Source organism: Mchenga conophoros, linkage group LG9, assembly GCF_057382185.1.
Source record: "Mchenga conophoros isolate Kocher_MC1m ecotype Shallow Benthic linkage group LG9, M_conophoros_male_GT1.1, whole genome shotgun sequence".
Taxonomy (NCBI): domain Eukaryota; kingdom Metazoa; phylum Chordata; class Actinopteri; order Cichliformes; family Cichlidae; genus Mchenga; species Mchenga conophoros.
The window spans coordinates 10952314-10972379 of record NC_140534.1 but is presented as its reverse complement, the minus strand read 5'-3'; the positions used below and the strand labels follow the sequence as shown (position 1 = coordinate 10972379).

The 20066-nt window shown below is 41.7% G+C and overlaps 1 protein-coding gene across 1 annotated transcript; it reads right to left on the bottom strand.

The window, feature by feature from the left end:
• Positions 1 to 8325: 8325 nt before the first annotated feature.
• Positions 8326 to 19851, bottom strand: LOC146566809 (DIS3-like exonuclease 1). Its single transcript, XM_085286370.1, has 9 exons — positions 19150 to 19851; positions 17038 to 17130; positions 16667 to 16955; positions 13999 to 14234; positions 12661 to 12815; positions 12307 to 12485; positions 12071 to 12216; positions 11233 to 11404; positions 8326 to 9664 (listed from the first exon to the last, which is right to left on the bottom strand). The coding sequence occupies exons 1-9, from the start codon at positions 19386 to 19388 to the stop codon at positions 9347 to 9349; spliced, it is 1827 nt and encodes a 608-aa protein (XP_085142496.1). The 5' UTR covers positions 19389 to 19851; the 3' UTR covers positions 8326 to 9346.
• Positions 19852 to 20066: the final 215 nt, after the last annotated feature.

Here is a 20066-nt window from a genome sequence, read left to right as displayed (position 1 = left end):
CAAATATCGGCTCAGTTTATCAGGACACCACATATTTTCAAAAGCGCTCTGACGTTTTCAGAGTCGTCTGTTACCCACTAGCTCGATAGCTAGCCGGGGGCTAGGTCACTAGCACGGTGAGAACACCGGACTCCAGGCAAATTGTTTTCAAACCCACCGCCGTCTTTCGCTACTCAGGTTAAATATATATGAGTCACTTAGATAAATTAAAAATGTTGGTGTTTGGCTTTTTTTTTTTTTTAGTATTTTATTTGTTCCTGAGTAAATCGGTTTGTCTGAGATTAAAGTTATAGTTTTTACACAGCTGAATAAACGTCAAGCAGACAGCTGATTATCAGAAGTGTGAGATGCTGGAGAATATACTCCGTTGTCCTGTTATATTTTAGATAGCAAGGAGTTTATTAAACTTCACCGAAACAATCTGCAAATTTCATTAAAATTGAATAAACTATCATCTTGTCTTTATTTTTAGTTAGCACCTTAAAAGCTTAAAGCTGTAAGCTAATGATAGTTATATAAGAGCATATGCTGCATGGTGCAATAAGCTGTAGTTTTACGTCCAGTGGATGATGATCTGATTAGTCGACTAATCGCATAAATAATCGGTGACTAGTCGACTATCAAAATAATCGTTTGTGGCAGCCCTAGTTGTGTCACATCATTTTGGCTCAAGAGTTTACTTTATTGCTATGTTTGTTTTTTGCTATTTTATTACTACATTTGTATTGTGCAGCACTTCGGTCTGCCAGGTGTGTTTTTAAAGTGCTATATAAATGATGATGACGATGATGCTTACGGAACAGCTGAAAGACTTTAAAACAAACCTGTTACTTTAATGATATTTCTGTGGTACTACAGAGTCCAAAAGAAGTATCGCAGTAATAATTCATCCAAATTGTAACTTTTAAATGTCATTATCAGCCCAAAGGTTCACAACCAGTTCATCCCTGATAGAATGTAAATATATACAAATCTATAAATTGTATTATGTATATAACTGTGAAACAAACATAATGGACCATTAATGTATCATAATAGTACATTTCTGAATTTGGGGTATAATTCCAGGTGGGATGAGTGTCTGTACAGCTCCTCCTGTTGATGTAAAAAAAGAAAAAAGTAAATGCCAGTTTTTTTAGGTTTTCATGTTGATGTTGTAACACAGTAAAGAATTACTCTTACAGAAATAAATGTCATTTTTTCAACTTGCAGTTAAATTCATGTAACTTAATGCTGATGCTGTTGACGACTGGGGCTCACACGTCTTTTACTTTGTCTCCAGGACCGACTCACCATGGTTGACCCACAGGAAAATAGCCCGCAGGACATTCCTGACTATGACGGCATAGAGGATGAAGCTTTCCCCCCACTCCCACCACCACACTCCCCAGGCCGGGGAGGCCAGGAGGAAGGAGACCCTTTTGCAGATGGTAGATGCTGCTGTGCTCTTACAGGATTACTATGAGGTCTTTAAGATGTGATGATTCAGAACTTTGTATTTTAAATTCATGGTTTAATGAAGAATCATAGAAAAATAAGATTCAGGAAAAAAGGCTAATGTGGGAGAAATACAACCTCTCATAGTCCTTCCACAAAGCTTTTTGGAACAGCTTGATAATAATGAATTTGTTAGTTCAGCCTAGAATTAACAAATGCATGAACTGGTTTTTCAGCATCTCTCTGAGACTGGATGTTTCTAACAATAACAACACACATGTTTTTGTTTGCGTGAGCAAATGAAACCTATCAGATACTGTTCAAACCAGCACATTTCTTCTGTAACCTCCAGTCTATAATTTGTCTGGATTTAAAGATAAGCTTGAAGTTTGCCACGCTGCCAACAGAATGAGTTAGAAACACATCCTGTTGTCATGTGTTTTCAATGCAGGAGATGAAGGTGAGGTATCACAGCTGGCTGATGTCCCTACTGCTAAAAGGAGAGGCGTGAAGAGACCCCAACCCAAGCTGGACTCCCACAGGTAGCAAAGACATTTATATCACGACAGAGGGTTGAAATGCATTAAAATGCGCATTTAAATAGGAATTTGATGTCATCTTGTGTGAGCTGGGACACAAGGAGGCCAAAATCATTGATTGACGTGTGCAGACTGTCAGTGTTGCAGCCAGGTTGAACACGAGTCTGTGACTGCACTGGTTTTTATCACCGTTTCACTAATAATCGTGCACAGAGGCTCAGAGACACACTGACACACAGAGTTGTTGCAAATGTTTGAAAACGTAAGTTTGTGGAAAGAACTTTGCACAAAAAAAGTGATGTGATATTATCTGAGTGGCGACACCTGTCGTTTCGCAGAGTACTGCAGCGTCTTCTTACGCTTTAGCGGCGGGTACAAATGACTGCATCTGTGTGATGATGGTGCAGCTTCACTCTGCCAGTCATTTAAAGAAGAAAGACTCTAATACCATTGTTGTTTTCATCATTTGGATGGGCAAAATTCCCAGACTGAAAATTGTCAGAGCGTTGGAGACATCCCTGGATGTGTGTGAGAAAGATGTTTCCAGTCTCTGTACACCTATAGTGTGAACCTGGTTAGTATTGCCAACCATAAGTCAGGCTCGTTCCCAGTAGTCTCCCAGTGGGTGTTCCAGTGGCACTCCTCTGTTACTGTTCTGTTCACAATGTTCCTGGACAGAACTAAGTTATACTAAATCAAAGGATGTTAAATAAGCTTTTAAGTAAGAACGTCGATTATACTTAGGATAAAACTTGCAAGCTGTATTAAAGAAAAACATAGATTTTCATTTGATAAAATATTCAAATTAATTGCAACTTTGCTATAAATATATATATATATATATATATATAGCAATTTTTTATTTTTTATTTTTAGATGGAGAAATTTGACTATTTCTCATTATACTGCCTTATGTACAAACAGGTAGGAAAAGAAAGGTTGTGGGCACCCTGAAAACCAAACACCCTACCCCCCCCCCCCCCCCCCCCCCCCCCAACAAGCTACTGCCTTCTGAACATGGTACATCTGAAGGCACTGACATTTCCATTCAGAGGGTCTGTCTGTGTTGGCCCTGTGACAGGCTGGCGACCTGGCTGCTGGGATGGGCTTCAGCCATCCACGATCCTGAATTGGATAAGCCAAATACGCCTGGATGTGCTGCTAACCCTGCTTGTAATCCATTAATGGTTTAACTTAGTCTTAATATTTTTTCCCAGGCTGATATCAGATCGAGGGCTTCCAGCTCTGGGCACTCTCTTTGACAATATCCAGTTCAAAGGCAAAGGACACGAGGTAGGATATGATAACATCTGTCCCACCAATTACCAGATGTGAATGAACATTGGTTTTTGAGCTAAATCTGTTTGGCCTGTCAGCTTTTAATTAGATGTCCTAAATTTGGTTTGAGACTAAAAGGTCAAAAGTTGCCCTTTCTGTCGTGGTCAAAAATGAGTGAGGGGAACCAGAGGTTGGTTTACCAAATTAAGATGTCTTTTGTTCCAATGACTGGAAGTCATTTTTTAGTGGGAAGAAGAAGCGTCCTATCACACACAGCCCTCTTTCATATCACTACTCGCTGTTTTTGATGTTTGCCCCATTAGGCTGCAGACCTGCGGCTGCTGATGCAGAAGATGGAGAACTGGGCCCACAGGTTGTACCCCAAATTGCAATTTGAAGATTTTATTGACAAAGTGGAAAGGCTCGGCAGCAAAAAGGAAGTGCAGGTGAGAGGAAGCAGTAGAATATTTCCTGCAAGCGTGTGGGATTCCTAATGTTCAGAATTTGTAATTTTTTACTCATTCTTCTATAGACATGTCTTAAACGAATACGACTGGACATGCCCCTGACACATGAAGATTTTACAAGTACAGATGGTAAGAAGAAAAATCATTACTGATGGGGATACGGTGGACTAGGGCTGTGAGATATGACCAAAGTCTCATCTCCCGATATAAGAATTCTATCGTCCGATAACGATATAAATCACAGAAATGTAACATTTTCTGTCAATTCTGTGAATCTCGACTTGCGTGAAGTGTTTCCAGCTGCGCGTCATGTAGCTGGAGTCGAGTGTTTTAACCGATGCATGAAACGACACATTTTTAGACAGAAGTTGTAACGGCGCCGTTTTCTTTGTGAGTATTTATTACACGGCGTGCTGCGGGGGAAAGCCTGTTCTAACGTTTGAGTCTAAGGTTTATTTTTTAGCACCTGGCGGCTCTGTTTTACTTCTCATCCGTAAACACTCTGCTCTTTCACGTGATTCCGTTTATTTTGAAAAGCCTCAACAGGATCTTGAGCTTTATTCTGAAAGGTTTATGTGGAACATAAACAAGCGGACACGCGATGGTTTTACCGTCGTTGTTGCTAACGACAACGCATAAAAACAGGCGCTTGTCCGTCCGTAGTGTGGTTATATATAAGAGAAAGAGAGAACTTTACTACAGTGACATCAGAACCATGAAGAAATATTGCCGTAAACAGTTTATTTTGCGACACCACGAAACAAACGATAGCGTAAAATGAAATAGACGTTTTTGTATATATCGTTGTATCGAACAGCCCTACGGTGGATTCACACCTGCAGGTGCACATAGGAAATACTTGCCATATTCCACAGGACTTAATTATCAGCACTGCTTGAAATTGTGTTCAGGTGCTGGTGACGAAGAGGTACAACGTGAACTGGAAACATTTGGGGATCCTGATCTGTTCAGCAGAGAGAGTTTTATTAATGCTCCCCAAGGGCAGATTGCCGAAGCCCTCGCTCCCCCACCTACTCCCTCTCTGACCGAAGAGCAGCAGAAACGTATTGAGCTGAACAGACAGCGGGCCCTGGAAAAGAGGCGCGCACGCCAGCAGCAAATTGGTAAGAATGGCAAAAATGTATCATACAGCTGGGACACAATATAACAGAAATAATTAATGATTCTGCTACAAAACATCCAGCGAAGGTTCATAAGGATCATCTAGCTTCATTGGTGTATTAACTTTATATGAAAATACAAAAAGCAAAACATTGAATGTACAGTATATTGCCAAAAGTGTTTGCTCATCTGCCCCCACACTCATATGAACTCGAGTGACATCCCATTCACGACGTCCGCCTGTGCAGCTATATCAGCTTCAACTCTTCTGGGAGTGTTTATGGGAGTTTATGACCATTTGTAAGGTCAGACACTGATGTTGAAGGCCTGGCTCCAAGTCTCTGCTCTCATTCATCCCAGTGGTGTTCTGGTCAGGACTCCCATGCCAGAGTTCATGTCTTTGTGGACCTTGCTTTGTGCACTGGTGCCCAGTCATGCTGGAACAGGAAGAAGCCATCCCCAAACTGTTCCCTTAAAGTCGGGAGCCAAAATGTCTTTGCATGCTGAAGCATTAAGAGTTCCTTTCACTGGAACGAAGAGACTGAGCCCAACTTCTGAAAAACAACCCCGCACCGAAATCCCCCTGCCACCAAACCTGGAGCTCTGTTGTCCTGGCAACTGCTAAGTTGACTTGTCTATCGGCTTTCCAGATTGAGAACTGTGATCTGTCGCTCCATAGACTGCATCTCTCCTGTTCTAGAGTCCAGTGGCGGCGTGCTTTACACCGCTGTGTCCCATTGCTTTGCGTTGCACTCTGTGATGTAAGGCTTGGACTACAGCTGCTCGGCCATGGAAATGGATTCCACGAAGCTCTCTGTGCACTGTTCTTTAGCTAATCTGGAGACCACGTGAAGTTTGGAGCGATGGACTCCACAGAAAATTAGCAACCTCTGTGCGCCTCAGTATCCACTGACCCCCACTCTGGGATTTTACGTGATCCACCACTTGATGGCTGAGTTGCTGTCGTTCCCAAACACTTCCACTTAGTAGCAGCAGTCTGCATGCCTAGGTGCTTGATTCTATACAGCTGTGGAAGTTACTGGATCACCTGAATTCAATGATTTGGATGATGGGTGGTGAGTGAATACTCCTTACAATATAGTGAAGTGGATCTAGTGTATATATCCACCAGAAACCCTGAAGGTCGAGTGACGAGTTCCCGTATTGCACAGTTCGTCCAAACCACCAGAGATTCCTCACATTAGTGTGGAGTTTGGTAATAAGAGGCAAAGCATGTAGAAAACATTGATTTCTTTACTGCCTGTCTGATGTCAGCTTCAATTAGGCGTAGTATTTTTGTTTTTGCCTTACACTTGTGATCCAAACTGTTTTTACTTCCTCTTTAGTTAAAGCGGAGCCAGCTGTCTGCGATCTATTGTCTACAAATCTTTAACAGTGACATTAAATCGTTCTTCAGGGTCCTCATTTACCGCAGAAATGATGTAATGTGATTTAAATGAGACCCATAGAAAAGAAAATGACCTGTTGATCGGTCTCTATTATGAGCCTTCACCCATAAAAATGTGTTTACAGTTTATAACTTACTGTACATGGTGTTATTAGCACAAACACTTTAAAGCTGATCATTTAGGACTGTAACAATAATCCAGAGAGCAATGTAGTCAAACATCTCACAGTTAGTTTTATTGGGAATGAACTTTGACCTGTTAGGCCCCCAGGGCTTTTCTGAGCTTCCTGCTCGAAAATGAAGAGGCCAAAATAAATGGAGTATTTCTCTGCAATTACAAACTCTGTGTAAACAGTCTTGGTATCAAAATAAAGCTAACGCTTGTGAGCTGTCATCAGAGGGGTAAATATTACTGCAGATGTTACTATGTCAAAGTTACTGGGACTCAAACATAGAAAAAAATGATTATTTCCCTCACCTAATTTTTAAAAGTATTTTATAGCTTATATGCTATAAAATATACTTTGGGTCACATTTAACTCCAGAAAATCATAAATCAAAATATGGATGTTACCTGTCCACAGATTCATGGTGATGTAACTGCTCTTTTAACTGTTTGGTGTTTGTAGAAATGGTTTACAGCTGAGATTCAGAGGCTTCTGTGGACACTCATGTCTGCACTTATATTTCTGACCTCGTGTTATAACCGATTAAATGTGATCTCCTCTCTTTTCCCCCATTTTTGGTGGTGTGGGTGCTTAACTAGTTAAAGTACCAAACATCTGTCTCCTGTTGTTGTGTCACGTAGGAAAGAAGCATCAATATCTGATGAGCAGACTTGTTCATTTGTGCAGATTTCTTCTTTTGTGTGGTTGTTTTTTCCAAGTGGAGATGAGCATCTCTAACAAGTTGATTTGTTCACATTTGCACATCTGCATTTTTGAGAGAAATGAGTTTTTTGAGTTTGTGCACTATATGCATATAAGACAACCATTTCCTTTTTCAGTATTTTTGTGTGGTGCATTTTTCTCTGTTTTAACAAAAGAGGAACAAAGAACATTTAAGTCAACCTAAGACGATTTGTTTTAATTTTTACATGGTCTTACTGAGGTGATGCAAAGTGGAACATGCAAACTGTTTTTTTGGTAATGTGCTGGAAAAGCTTGATAATGGACCTTGAAAGTGCTTAAAGTGCTTAAATTTGACCCTGAACAATGAGTTTGAACCCTGCAGTTTACAGTTTCATTTTTCATTATCTCAGCTTTGCCTGTCTTTTATAAATCGTAGTAGACTGAGTGTGTCTGTGTTGACTGAAACCATCACTGTTTCTAATTCTCAACCCTTTCAGGCCCTTCAGCCTCTCAGACTGCTGACATGTTAGGAGACAAACCTCCAGCTGCATCCTCACCAAATGTCATCAAAGGTTCTACTGATGGAGATGAAACTGTAGAAGATCCTGACCTCGAGCCTTCCAACAACACCTCCACGCAACAAACCAGCCCGCTTCCCCCCAAAGACTCTGAGCCCGCTGAGGCTGAGACCGGCCTCAGCCCTGAGCAACAGCTCAGCAACGACTGTGTAGAGGGGGATTAAAGTTCACGTGCAGCAGTTTCTGCTGAAAAGCTTTGGCAGTGAGCAGATTTAAAGGTTTCCCAATGTTCGTGCCTGCTCATTCGAGTAATGTTGTGCATTTCTGGTGGTTTATATCTTGAGCACATGTTCCTACTGTGACGTCAGCTTTGGGTTAGCAAAGACATTTATAATCAATGGAAATAAATGTTTTTCTTATTTTTAAAAGTCCAAATCCTAAACGTATTTACCATGTGTTGGTATCTGTTACAGAAAAATATTTGAACTGATCCACAGTTCCTGCTCTGATGCATCTTCTTTCTCCAGTTTCACTATTGGCAGAATTTTGGTTGCAAACATGTTTCTATAAAAGGCCTCTGTGTGTGTGTAGTATGTGAGCTGTCAACTGACCATCACCCTCTTCCAAGCATTAAGTGCTCGTTCAATTATGAACAGTTCTTTCTTAAGCTACTGCAGGGACATGAAACGCAACACGATGAAGTGGCTCCATCTGCGCTAATGAAAACACCATTTTTAATTACAGGCCACTGCACACATATTGAAATAGTTATGTACAGTTCATATTTCTGTTGGTAGTTCTAGAAAACAATCTTAAAATCCACAAACCAAAAAACGCTTCTGATTATTTACCAGTTCAAACAATAAAAATGTCCTTGGTGTTGGTGTCTTCTATACAGGCTCTTGATATACAAACTATAAGATAAATACATCCTAGTTTTATACATCACTTCCAACACAACCAACCTCAGGTGTGTTCATTACTCTACGGGTTTATTTTAAAGTCTGCTAATGAGTGACATGAAGTTTTATCAGTCCGGTGACCTGTCCAGGGCGTATCCTGCCTCTCACCCTATGACAGCTGGGACAGATTCCAGGACGTGCAGAAGAAAATGGACGAGTGGACGTTTTATCATCTCCAGAACAATACTCGTGCTGGGTTTTGTATGAAGTGGTCACAGGTAGTACAATATGTGTGAACTCACCAAAAATGGTTCTATAACACAAGACATTTAATTTACACAAGACATTGATCCCACCAGTGAGATATTGAGATCACTGGTGCTGAGAGAAAAGCCTTTTGTTACCAGACTTCTTTAACCTGCTGCAGTTGACTAGTTTCCTGCAGGATTGAACCACATTTGCAGTGAGTACTAGGTCTTGTCAAAGTAACTGCTGACACTTCACTGGCATTAACACGTTCCCTATCCTCCTTACAACTAAGTTTAACTTGATGTGATTTTAAAAACTAACTTTTACAAAACGTATCCACTGATTCGGTTTGACTCTGGTTTCTAAAAAGATGGCGGGACATGTTTTTACTTAATATTGTGTTTGCTTTCCTGTGACTTCACACACTCGTGTGGTTTGTCCACACACAATCTGGAGCTACAAGAATGACCTGGATGACTCAGCACGAGTGATCTTCAATGATCACCGTTCTGTTAGCGCACAGCGTGCAGTTCTCACAAGTGTCTGCTTGGAGGTAAAGCTGGGCTACAGCGTTTCTATGCTGTTGTTGCCGGGAGGCGTGAAGCCCTTTCCAGATCCATCAGAGCCAACTCTCTGATTTCTTCCAGAATAGAGTACAGACTGGGAGTTTTGCTCTGACGAAACTCTCTTTCCTCTTTGGAGAGTTTGGGGCGCCGGGCTGTCTTCTCCTGAGCCAGCGCCTCTTCATTCTGACGCACCACCTCTTTGACCAGCTGACTGCGGCCCTGAGGGCTGGGCTGCTGGGACTTGGCACTGTGGTGAGGCTTGTTGCTGATGACCTCGAGGTTTAGACGGTCAGCGTGGCAAGTTGAAGAGTGGACAGAAATACGAACCTGAAGAGAGCAGAGAACGTAAGTCACAGTATTCCTCAGTTCGATCACTACACAGTAATGGCACCTACTGAAAATAGTCTAATGGAATGCTATGCAAAGACAGGCCCACTTAAGGTTTGTGACGTAATATATAACAGCAGTCCTCTCAGCACTGTGCGCAGCGTCACAGCTAAGTAGACAGTGGTGTAGAGTGGAGAAGTTTCCGACTGTGCCACAATTTTGTTCATAAATAGGATAAATTGGATACGTATGTTACACACACGTATCCAATGTAACAAACGTTCATCCATCCGTACACGAACTTTCTTTACTGTGCTTTCTAACATTCACACGACGTGGAGACTGGAGCAGAGGGGGAGAAAAACATTCATTAACACTGTGACCTCGGTCAAGTGTCACAGTGAGGTTGTTGTTTTGTTGATTTGTTTGTTGAATATCATCATCATCTCTTTGTTTGATATGATCATAGCTTGACAGCAGTCAATGCTGTGGTGGACAACTTGTGTTTGGGCTAATGTTTCTTTCTATCTTGTTTTGGCCACATGTGTCATCCATCATCATCCATCAGTAAGCTATGTTGTTAGCATTGCCTTTGCCCTTTGACATTTATGACCCCAGGATAAGTCCATGAAAGAAAGAAAAGATGTTGATAACAGTGGAAGCAGCAGTACTCTGTCACTTTTTCATGTCTTAAAGCCAAAGATGTGAGAATAACACACCGTTACTTCAGTTTCTTTTTGTTAGCTAACCTTAGGGTAATGTTTCCTGCTCTTTTTGCTTAAATCACATGCACTTATTCCTCACAATCATCGTGTGTAACATGCCTGAACTTAATATAACTTGACGCCAGTGATGGGCAGCAACGCATAATTAGATTACTTTTTTCAAGTAACGAGTAAAGTAAGGGATTACTGTTGCAAAAAAGGTAATTAGATTACTGTTACTGTCCCGTAAACACGCTGCTCTACTGTGTTACTAAACCGTGAGTTTGTTTGCAAGAGTGTCTCATGACAATGACATAAGTGCATGCGACGTTTGTGGTAACAAACGTGTGCAGAGCAACAATGGATCATTTATCGAGTGCGAGAGAGAGAGTGCGACCGTGCAGCGTTTAAAGGCGTTTATGTGAAAACAATTACCGCCCACTGTCATTTTTTATCTCCCTTTACAAAAAGGTTTGTGTAGAAACGCCACAAACTGGAAGCATTACATTTCTTGTCTTGGAGGAGAGCCTCCCCCCCCCCACACTTATGTTTTTGTTTTCATATAATATTTAAAAACAATAAACTGAATAACTTTAAATGATTTATTTTCAGGAATCATTTTCGTCTCATTCATCTTACTGACGTTTTGTTACCTTGAGATTAGCTAACAAAGCAGCAACCACACAACACTTTATCACAACAAGATCATAAAACGTCTCTTAATGTTGGACCACAAAAGATCCAGTAGTCGTATGAACCTGTGATTCATATACACTCATGCATATATATTTGGAATCGTCGCCTTTAGGCGCTGCATTGCTGGAAACCTTCTAAAATGATTGATTAGCGTTTTCTGTGACTTACGGTGATGTGGTCAAACAGTTTGAAGGTGGAGGTGCCACAGCTGGAGGTGGTGGTAATGCGGTCCGGGTATTTTCGCACAGTGCCACCCTGCCAATCACAGCTGCCGTCCTGTCCCGCTACCACCACCAGGCCCTCTTTGTTCTTCAGATACACAGGCCCCCTCACACCATACCTGTGAACAACATGGCTGTGGTCAGAGGCAGCCTTACTTACTCAGTGATATTACTCAACCTGCTTTGCGCCCTGTGATTTTAATCATTACATGGATTCTACAGCCTTCTCAAAATGACCACAGGTTACATTTTAATAAACTGTTAATATTGCATATCCCTGTAACACCACAAGCATGGAGAACACTGATGTTATTAAATTACACTTTCCTTGCAATAAACAAGCAGCAACCTCCAGAGGTTAGCTAAGCTAACGTAGAAGTGCCACAAACACAAGGCTGGCTCCAAAGCACCGTCCCTCCCCACAGACTCAACTTCAGCAATGCAATTAACTTATTTAAAGCCTGGTAGAGAAAAGATTCGGGGTTTTAGCCGATTTTCCCTGCTCACAATAAATGTTTAAGGAATTAGTTTAGTAAATTTATACAATTTAAAACTCATTTTGAGGTTTTTTAAGAGAAAATAAAACTAGCGTGTATACTGTTAAATATACATTGATTAGCGTGCAATTACATCTTCCAACAAATTCATTCATTGTCATAAACTTTGAATTCGTCTATTAAAAATACACGAGTGGTTGGCCGTCTGTGAGCTGCTGTACAGCTCCATTAAACAAAGGAAAAGAAGAAGAAGACTGCAGAACAAAACACAGGACTGAAGGTTCTTACTCTGGGATAAACACCAAGACACCGTTGTCTCGAATGGAGTAGACAACAGCGTCAGCCACACAGCACGGGTCTGTCTGAGGGTCTCGTTCTCTGAAAAACAGACACTGAAACAGTGCTGTGGATCGCATTTGGGCTGCCTGTGCTGCCTGCAAATGAAACACAGACGTCAGCACAGCTTCTGTTAATAGAGTAAGAGGTGAATCATTGAAAAACACAAACAATAAAACACCCCTGACCCTGTTCTTGCTGTTGACATGGTGAGCCATTTCCTCCACTTCTTTGTTACTGGCTGGTGCTTTACCAGATACAACGCCCCTCTGCATGTGCAGGGCTGCGGTAAGAAGGCGGTGCACGACAATGTCTGCGTACCGACGGATGGGTGAGGTAAAGTGTGTGTAGCGATCCAGAGCCAGACCTACGACAACGAAGCAAATATCAGCACGTTAGCCTTCTTTCTAGTTCTCAGTCGAATAATTCTTCACAAACAACAGACGTTGGACAAGTGTGTGCAGACGTGTGATGGATGGACTGACCCACAGTCACACTGAAACTCTAGTGCAGCCAATAAAAGCTGTGCAGCGGTATCGTACCATAATGGTAGTATTGGTCTTGAGGATGAGCACCAGTGGAGAAGTACAGAGCCTGTGACATAGCAGTGGTGGCCATCATTCTGAACAACCTGTTCACCAAGGGGTCCTGTGGGTCCACAGCTCGGTCCAGTGAGGCAGCTAAAGCCTTGTTGGACCTGAAGGAACAGAGCCAGAAACCAGGGATGAGTGAGGCCTCTCATCTCAGCAGTCAGTGACACAAAGCTACTTGCATCACCATGTCTCTTGTCCTGGGACCGGTTCTGCTGTTGGTTTAACCCCCCCCCCCCACAATCCTCCAACCGCACATTCATATTTTGTTTTCAAACTCCATTGCAGTTCATTCCACGCCTCAGATCCTCAGACCTTTTGTAAACAGTTAAACAAATAAAAGTTAACTGTAATAGATTACAGGTTGTAATTAAATAAATCACTGCCTCTTTTAAAAAACAGAAAAACAAACCATCTTTAATTATTTGAGTTGTTTGTTTTGTTCCCGTGTGAGAATATTCAACACTGCTCTCTGTGCAAAACGGGTTTAAAAGCATAAACAGCTGTGGGATCCTGTTTGTCCGGGATTTGAACCGGGGAACAAACTGCGGCAGGATCAGCGTTGTGCCGAGGTCGGCATCGCCGACAGCATGTGTTCCCCCTGCGTGGCGAGCGTTCGCTGGGCACGGAGTGTGGATCCAGGTTACGCCGCCTCCATTACAAACAGTCAGACGTGGAAGTAGTGATGTTTTAGTTTTGTAAAAAAGTGAAACCTGAGTGTCGTTACATTACCATTCAGTTTAAGGGTTACAACAGAAAATGAAATATTTATTGTCCTCTCGTGGTATCAGACGGGATTATTTTAACAAACGAAGGACATTTTGCCTGATAATTATATTTATCCTGTAACTTTACTGTGTAAAGAGCTAAAACCTCCAAAGTTTCAGGAGTAGTTAGTCGTTATAAGAAGTGTTTGTGAACTGAAAATCAAGAATGTGGGATCCTGTTTGTCCGTGATTTGGACAGCCCAGCGTGTGCTCCCGACGCAGGGGAAACTAATTCTGTCGGGGAGACCGACCTTGCCACGACAGCTGTTGTGAAGCTGAAGCCAAAGGCAAGATATGCTTCATCATATGTTCTAGTCTTTGGTTTGGAAGCATATTTGGCTTCAACCTCAACCTGAGCTGAAGGAACATGTCTTCTTCTTGTCTGACTGCTCATGTGACACCTGAGTGTGTCCCCGTGTTATCAAACATTTCAGGTTCACACACTTGTGTGTCTGAACATGATGTGCGTTGGACTACAATATGCATTTCCTCAGTTTCTATACTGAACAGTCAAAAACATTACCTGGTGTCAATGGTGAAACCTTTGGCCTTTGCAGTGTCCACCAGCTGGTTGAATAGCTCCTGTTGTGGTGGTGGGTGACACCTTAGAAGGGCCTGGTTGGGGAAAGCTTCCTGGATCTTGCGGGCCACCCAGTGGTTGGCGTAAATCATGCACTCTGCCACGGTCTCATGGACCTCCAGGGGCTGACGAGGGACCAGGGCCGTAATGTTCCTCTCCTCATCCAGCTGGGCACCCACCTGAAAAGGGAAAATGCTTCTAACGTGACTTCAATGAAAAAGAATATGAAAATGCATCAGTGGGCCACATTTTACTACAGTTTACTTTAACTCAGTTGAACATGCACCATTCCACCGGAACAAATGCTGCACGGAGAACCAAATGTGAATGAATCTCAACCTGAAAACAGTCTACTGTCTTTCCTACGTTCAGCTCTCTATCATACCAGTAAGAACACATATCCCTAACAGGCACACAGCTCTGCTCATGGGCACAGAAACTCCACCGATCTGCTGTTCATGCTTTTTGTTTATAGTGGACAGCCAATCAGAGTTTAAGTTAGCTCAAAGGAAATGTGCCTTAAAGAGAGAACAAAACTTTTCTCAGACTAAGGATGAACTGAGGGGACCCAAAGCACTTCAGCAGGAACCAAAAGAAGCCAGAAAGTTTGGATTTGAACACAGTTTTGGCCGTTTTATATAATAGATCAAGATGAAACATCTGTTGTCCTTATCCTTCAGGACAACTGATGTTTCACCAGCGGTCAATAATCCAGCTTTGTCAAGATAAGAACTTGATTTTTGGGTGGCAGCTCAATCATTAAACACACTTTTAGAAATATATTGGTTTTTCCACTATCCCAGAAGCAACCCGAGAGAATCATTTTTACTTCATATCAATATTCTGTGTGCGTACAGCCATAACAGGAATGCAATAACTGAATAATAAATAAATCCAAGACATCCTATTAGAGAGCATCTTATAGAACAACAGGAATTGTCCATATGAGGTTTTAACAGATGGCCGACCAGCCGCTGTAGATAAATGGCTGTGATCTAATGTGAAAACTGTCAGTGGTTTCACAGTGGAGTGCTTGGTTTCTTTATTCCAATATTCTCACTGAAATGACTTTCTGATAAAATGTTTTCTGCTGAGGAACGTGTTCTGCTTAGACGCCTGATTTTAAAAATAACGTCTCTATTAGACCGTACTATAATTTATTATCGATGAAAAGAAATATATGGTATCCATCTGTAATTCTGTAAATAACACAGCAAAAAACCAAACTAAACATAAAGACCTGGAAGACTCCTGCATCTAAATTCATTCAGTTATTGTACTGAGTCCTGAACATGTTAGAAATATGGTATCTAAGCAGATTCTTACTCTGGATGGCATTACCTTGGCCTCCAGTAACGCTGTGAGGAACCTTGGAGTCATGTTTGACCAGGACATGTCCTTCAATGCACATATTAAACAAATATGTAAGACTGCGTTCTTCCATTTGTGCAACATCTCTAAAGTTAGAAATATCCTGTCTCAGAGTGACGCTGAAAAACTAGTTCATGCATTTATTACTTCCAGGCTGGACGACTGTAATTCATTATTATCAGGATGTCCAAAAAACTCGCTGAAAAGCCTTCAGCTGATCCAAAATGCTGCAGCAAGAGTCCTGACAGGGACTAGAAAGAGAGAGCAGATTCCCTTCATTGGCTTCCTGTTAAATCCAGAATTCAAAATCCTGCTCCTCACATACAAGGTCTTAAATAATCAGGCCCCATCTTATCTTAATGACCTTGTAGTACCATATCACCCTATTAGAGCACTTCGCTCTCGCTCTGCAGGCCTACTTGTTGTTCCTAGAGTATTTAAAAGTAGAATGGGAGGCAGAGCCTTCAGTTTTCAGGCCCCTCTTCTGTGGAACCAGCTTCCAGTTTGGATTCAGGAGACAGACACTATCTCTACTTTTAAGATTAGGCTTCAAACTTTCCTTTTTGCTAAAGCATATAGTTAGGGCTGGACCAGGTGACCCTGAATCCTCCCTTAGTTATGCTGCAATAGACCGTGGCAGCTGGGGGATTCTCATGATGACGCCGAACATCATCATCACCTCTTTGTCATCATTATCACTGACTACATGTTTATAGACCAATCTCCATTTAATCATTAGTTATCATTAATCCCTGGCCCTTTTCCACAGGTGTCTTTTGACCTGATTTCCTCCCCTCGGCTGTATGAAGTGTTTCGGGGTGACTGATACTGAATTTTCTAACCATGATGTCATCTGACAAAATGACCAAACACAGAGGTTAAGTCAAACTTTCACTTAGACAGAAGCTTAGAAGGGAGAATCTTCTGCAGCTGAAATGTGCGAGAAAGATAGTGGTTCCAGTTTTTAATGTGCAGAATGGATTTCTCTCCACTGAAGCTATGTGCACGGTTTACTTTGTTTGATTCACTTCAGATTCATTGAATCATTTTGTGTCGTATGTTAGACGTCAGTAATGACGATGTGTTAGGGTTAGACACTCAGCTATAACATGCTTACGCTTTCAATTAAGAACATGAACCTTAAATGTTTGCAGTCTTTATTTATATAGTCTTACTGTTAAGTACACACATTACCAAAACACACAAAATACTCTATGAAGATACAAGAAACCAATCATACCTCCACTCCTTCCAGCTCCAGCGCTCCTCCTCTGTCCCTCTTTGCCCGAAGATGTCTGGCTACATGTGTGAGCATCTCAAGTGCCTCAGTGAGTTGAGCTAGCTTAGAACCCTTTTCCTGAGGACCCAGGTTGGCCAGTTCCGCTACCTCAACCTGTTCTCCGTTGAGGAGCGCCTGAGCCAGCTCGTAGTGGAGCTGATAGGAGGAGCGGATGAGTGTACGACCATACCAGACCTCTTGGACTTCAAGGGATTCTGCGTCAAGCTCCCAAAGCACGCTCATTGCATACCTGAATTTGAAAGTGTCAGTTACACAACTAGCATGCATTTTAAGCATATGAAAATGAAACGTGTGATGGGAAGTCTACTAACCTGTCAGCACCTCCCAGCAGTGAGCAAAGGTCTGCGCTGAGAATAGCAGGCAGCATGTCGTACCTGCGGTCTGCCAGGTAGTAGGTTGTAGCCCTTAAGAAGTGACATAATAAATATAAAAAGGCAATGAGATCAAAGCAGCAGCTTTATCATCTTCTTTCTAATCAAAAGTGAGACATAATTTGAAAATAAGTACTAAATATTCAGAGTTTGTTCCACCTTTGTCATTTTCAGCCTTCTGTTTATTAATAAGTCAGGAAGGATGAAATAAATAAGCAAAATGTTTTTCTTATGATTTAATAAATATTCCCCATTTTCTGAAATAGAATTTAAGGCTTCAAACCACAATCATGAGATTTTAATTTACTTCTTTAAAGTGTGGAGGCGAGCTGGACAGGTGGGTGATCTGCACGCTGCTTTGTGGACAGCTATGAAATGTAAAATGGAATTTTAGAGTAAGTCAGAGAGAAAGCAGAGGACCAAAACTACATTAAAAATCACAACATAAAAAATATATAGTAAGATTTCAGTATTATTTTATAAGTGCACGTTGTTAACAGTCTACACGGAGTTTCTCTCCTCACTCGGCTCTCAATCATCTTCTGTACATGCTGCTGCTGCTGCTGCTGCTGCCTTTAAAAAACGACATGCACTTCATGGACCTTCTTACTAATTTATCTGCAGACTACACTTTATCAGATACATTTTATTAGCACTGGGTTAGACACTTCTGCCTTCTGAACACTCCTTTCTTCACTTCCAAGACTCAACAAGGTGCTGAAAGAATTCCGTAGAGATTTTGGATTATAGCGAGATTACACCGAGATGACAGCAGAATGCATTTGCTGCAGATTTGTCGGCCGTTCAGCTGTGACACAAATTTTTTTGGGCTGCTTCCCTGTCACATGGTGTCATCGCTGCATGTTCCCAGGAAGGAAAATTTGTGGAGATCAAGTGCAAGCATTACTTTTGCAGCCCCGACCTTCACTTCATTTACTGCAGATATTTTAAACTCAGTTTTATTCATTTGTACAATACAGCACAAAATAAATAAATAAATCAGAACATGTGCATATATCTGGACATAAACACAGATGAATATCTTCTTGTTCTATTACTGTGGTTCAACTGTCTTGTATCATCATCCTCTTTATTAATAAGATGCACTGAAAGCCAATTATAGACAAACCATTAACATCAGGTACTCAAGGTCACATGCCATCATGTGACCTCCGGTGTTTTCCTGACACCCGTAACTGTACAAAGGGGATCTGAAAACAAATGATGTGTGACACACTGTTCTTTACTTCTACCACTCAGTAGAATAAAACTAATTTAGTTGGAAGCGGACTCATTTTTCCTTTTTTTGCTGCATGACCTTCTGGTTGAATGTTGTGTACAAGTATGGCTGCCATGTCCCGTAGTAATATATGTTTATGAAGGCCACAGTGAAAATCACTCAGGCTTTCCCACAGCGGAAACATTCCCCTGTCCTGTTAATGGCATCGTACTCAAAATGAGCACAAGTTCTTCGTAACAACATGGACCACTGTGTTCTGTGTGTAGCAGTTCTCTACTGTGAGAACCCCAACCACCTTTTAGCACGACCAGCATTCGTCCATTCGCACACATATTCATACAGCGCGTTAGTCTATACCTTTAAGCATTTTCTCTCACATGCACACTCACACTAACGGATGCATCCAGGGAAATTTGGGGGTTAAGTATTTTGTGCAAGGTGACTTTAACATGAAGCCCGAAGGCATCAGGGATTGAACCAACAATGTGCTGACCATTGGTTCAATTCCTGGTGCCAGTGATACTTTCAAAGCCATCATGGACCCTGTGAAGTCCTTCTACATGTGATTAAATGATAGACATTTAAGGCTTAATGCTTCACATCAGACACGAGCCTTATTTAAGGTGGCCCTCTGTGTTATTTATAATTGCGCTACAAGGCATGCTGCTGATGCAACATTAATTCAGGCAACAACTTTCTTGCCTCTTTGTACTTCTGAAAGTTCCTCTGAACACTTATGCAAGATGCTGTAATTTTCTTTTATCCTTTTATATCCCACCTACTCTACCCAACCACTCCAACCAGTTCCTCACCTTGAACGTGCCTCCAAGTCTGTGAGCGAACCCTCTTTGACAAAGTGAGTGACATCAGCAATGTGAACTCCCAGCTCCAGCCTTCTGTTGGGGAGCTTGTGTACAGACAGCGTGTTGTCTACATCTTCACAGCCGCGTGGATCGATGCTGAACACCAGGCGACTGTCCCTAAGATCCCGCCGCTCTGCCACCTCAGAGGGGTCTACCGTCCACGGCTTCTCCAGAGAGTTGACCGGCATCTCTCTCAGCTGATGGCAGACGGACAGGCACAGCTAAACAGCCGCATAGTCTTTTGAACTTTTCACATTTTGTTATGATTCTATACAAAACATTAATAATAATAATAATAATAATACATTTTATTAAGCGCCTTTCAAAACACTCAAGGACACTTTACACAAAGACAAAGCAAAACAGTGTTTCACTTTCAGTTGCTCCCTTGTCACAAGGGGTCACCACACCTGATAGCTCAGCATCTTTTGATACGGCAGAGTTTTATACCAGATGCCCTTCCAGGCACAACCCTGATTTGTATCTCCGGTTGCAATCGAACCAGTGACATTTTGCCTGCAAGCCAGTGTGTAAACCACTGATGAAAAAAGGAAAGAATGAACTATTCCACATATTTAATGATTCTTTAATATTTTGTTGATTTGATAATAATAATAATAATAATAATGGATTGGATTTATATAGCGCTTTCCAAGGCACCCAAAGCGCTTTACAATGCCACTATTCATTCACTCTCACATTCACACACTGGTGGAGGCAGCTACAGTTGTAGCCACAGCTGCCCTGGGGCAGACTGACAGAAGCGAGGCTGCCATATCGCACCATCGGCCCCTCTGGACAACAATAGCTATATTGCAATCTTTAAAACCTTTGGTTACTATGGTAACTCTCTGATAACCAAGCAC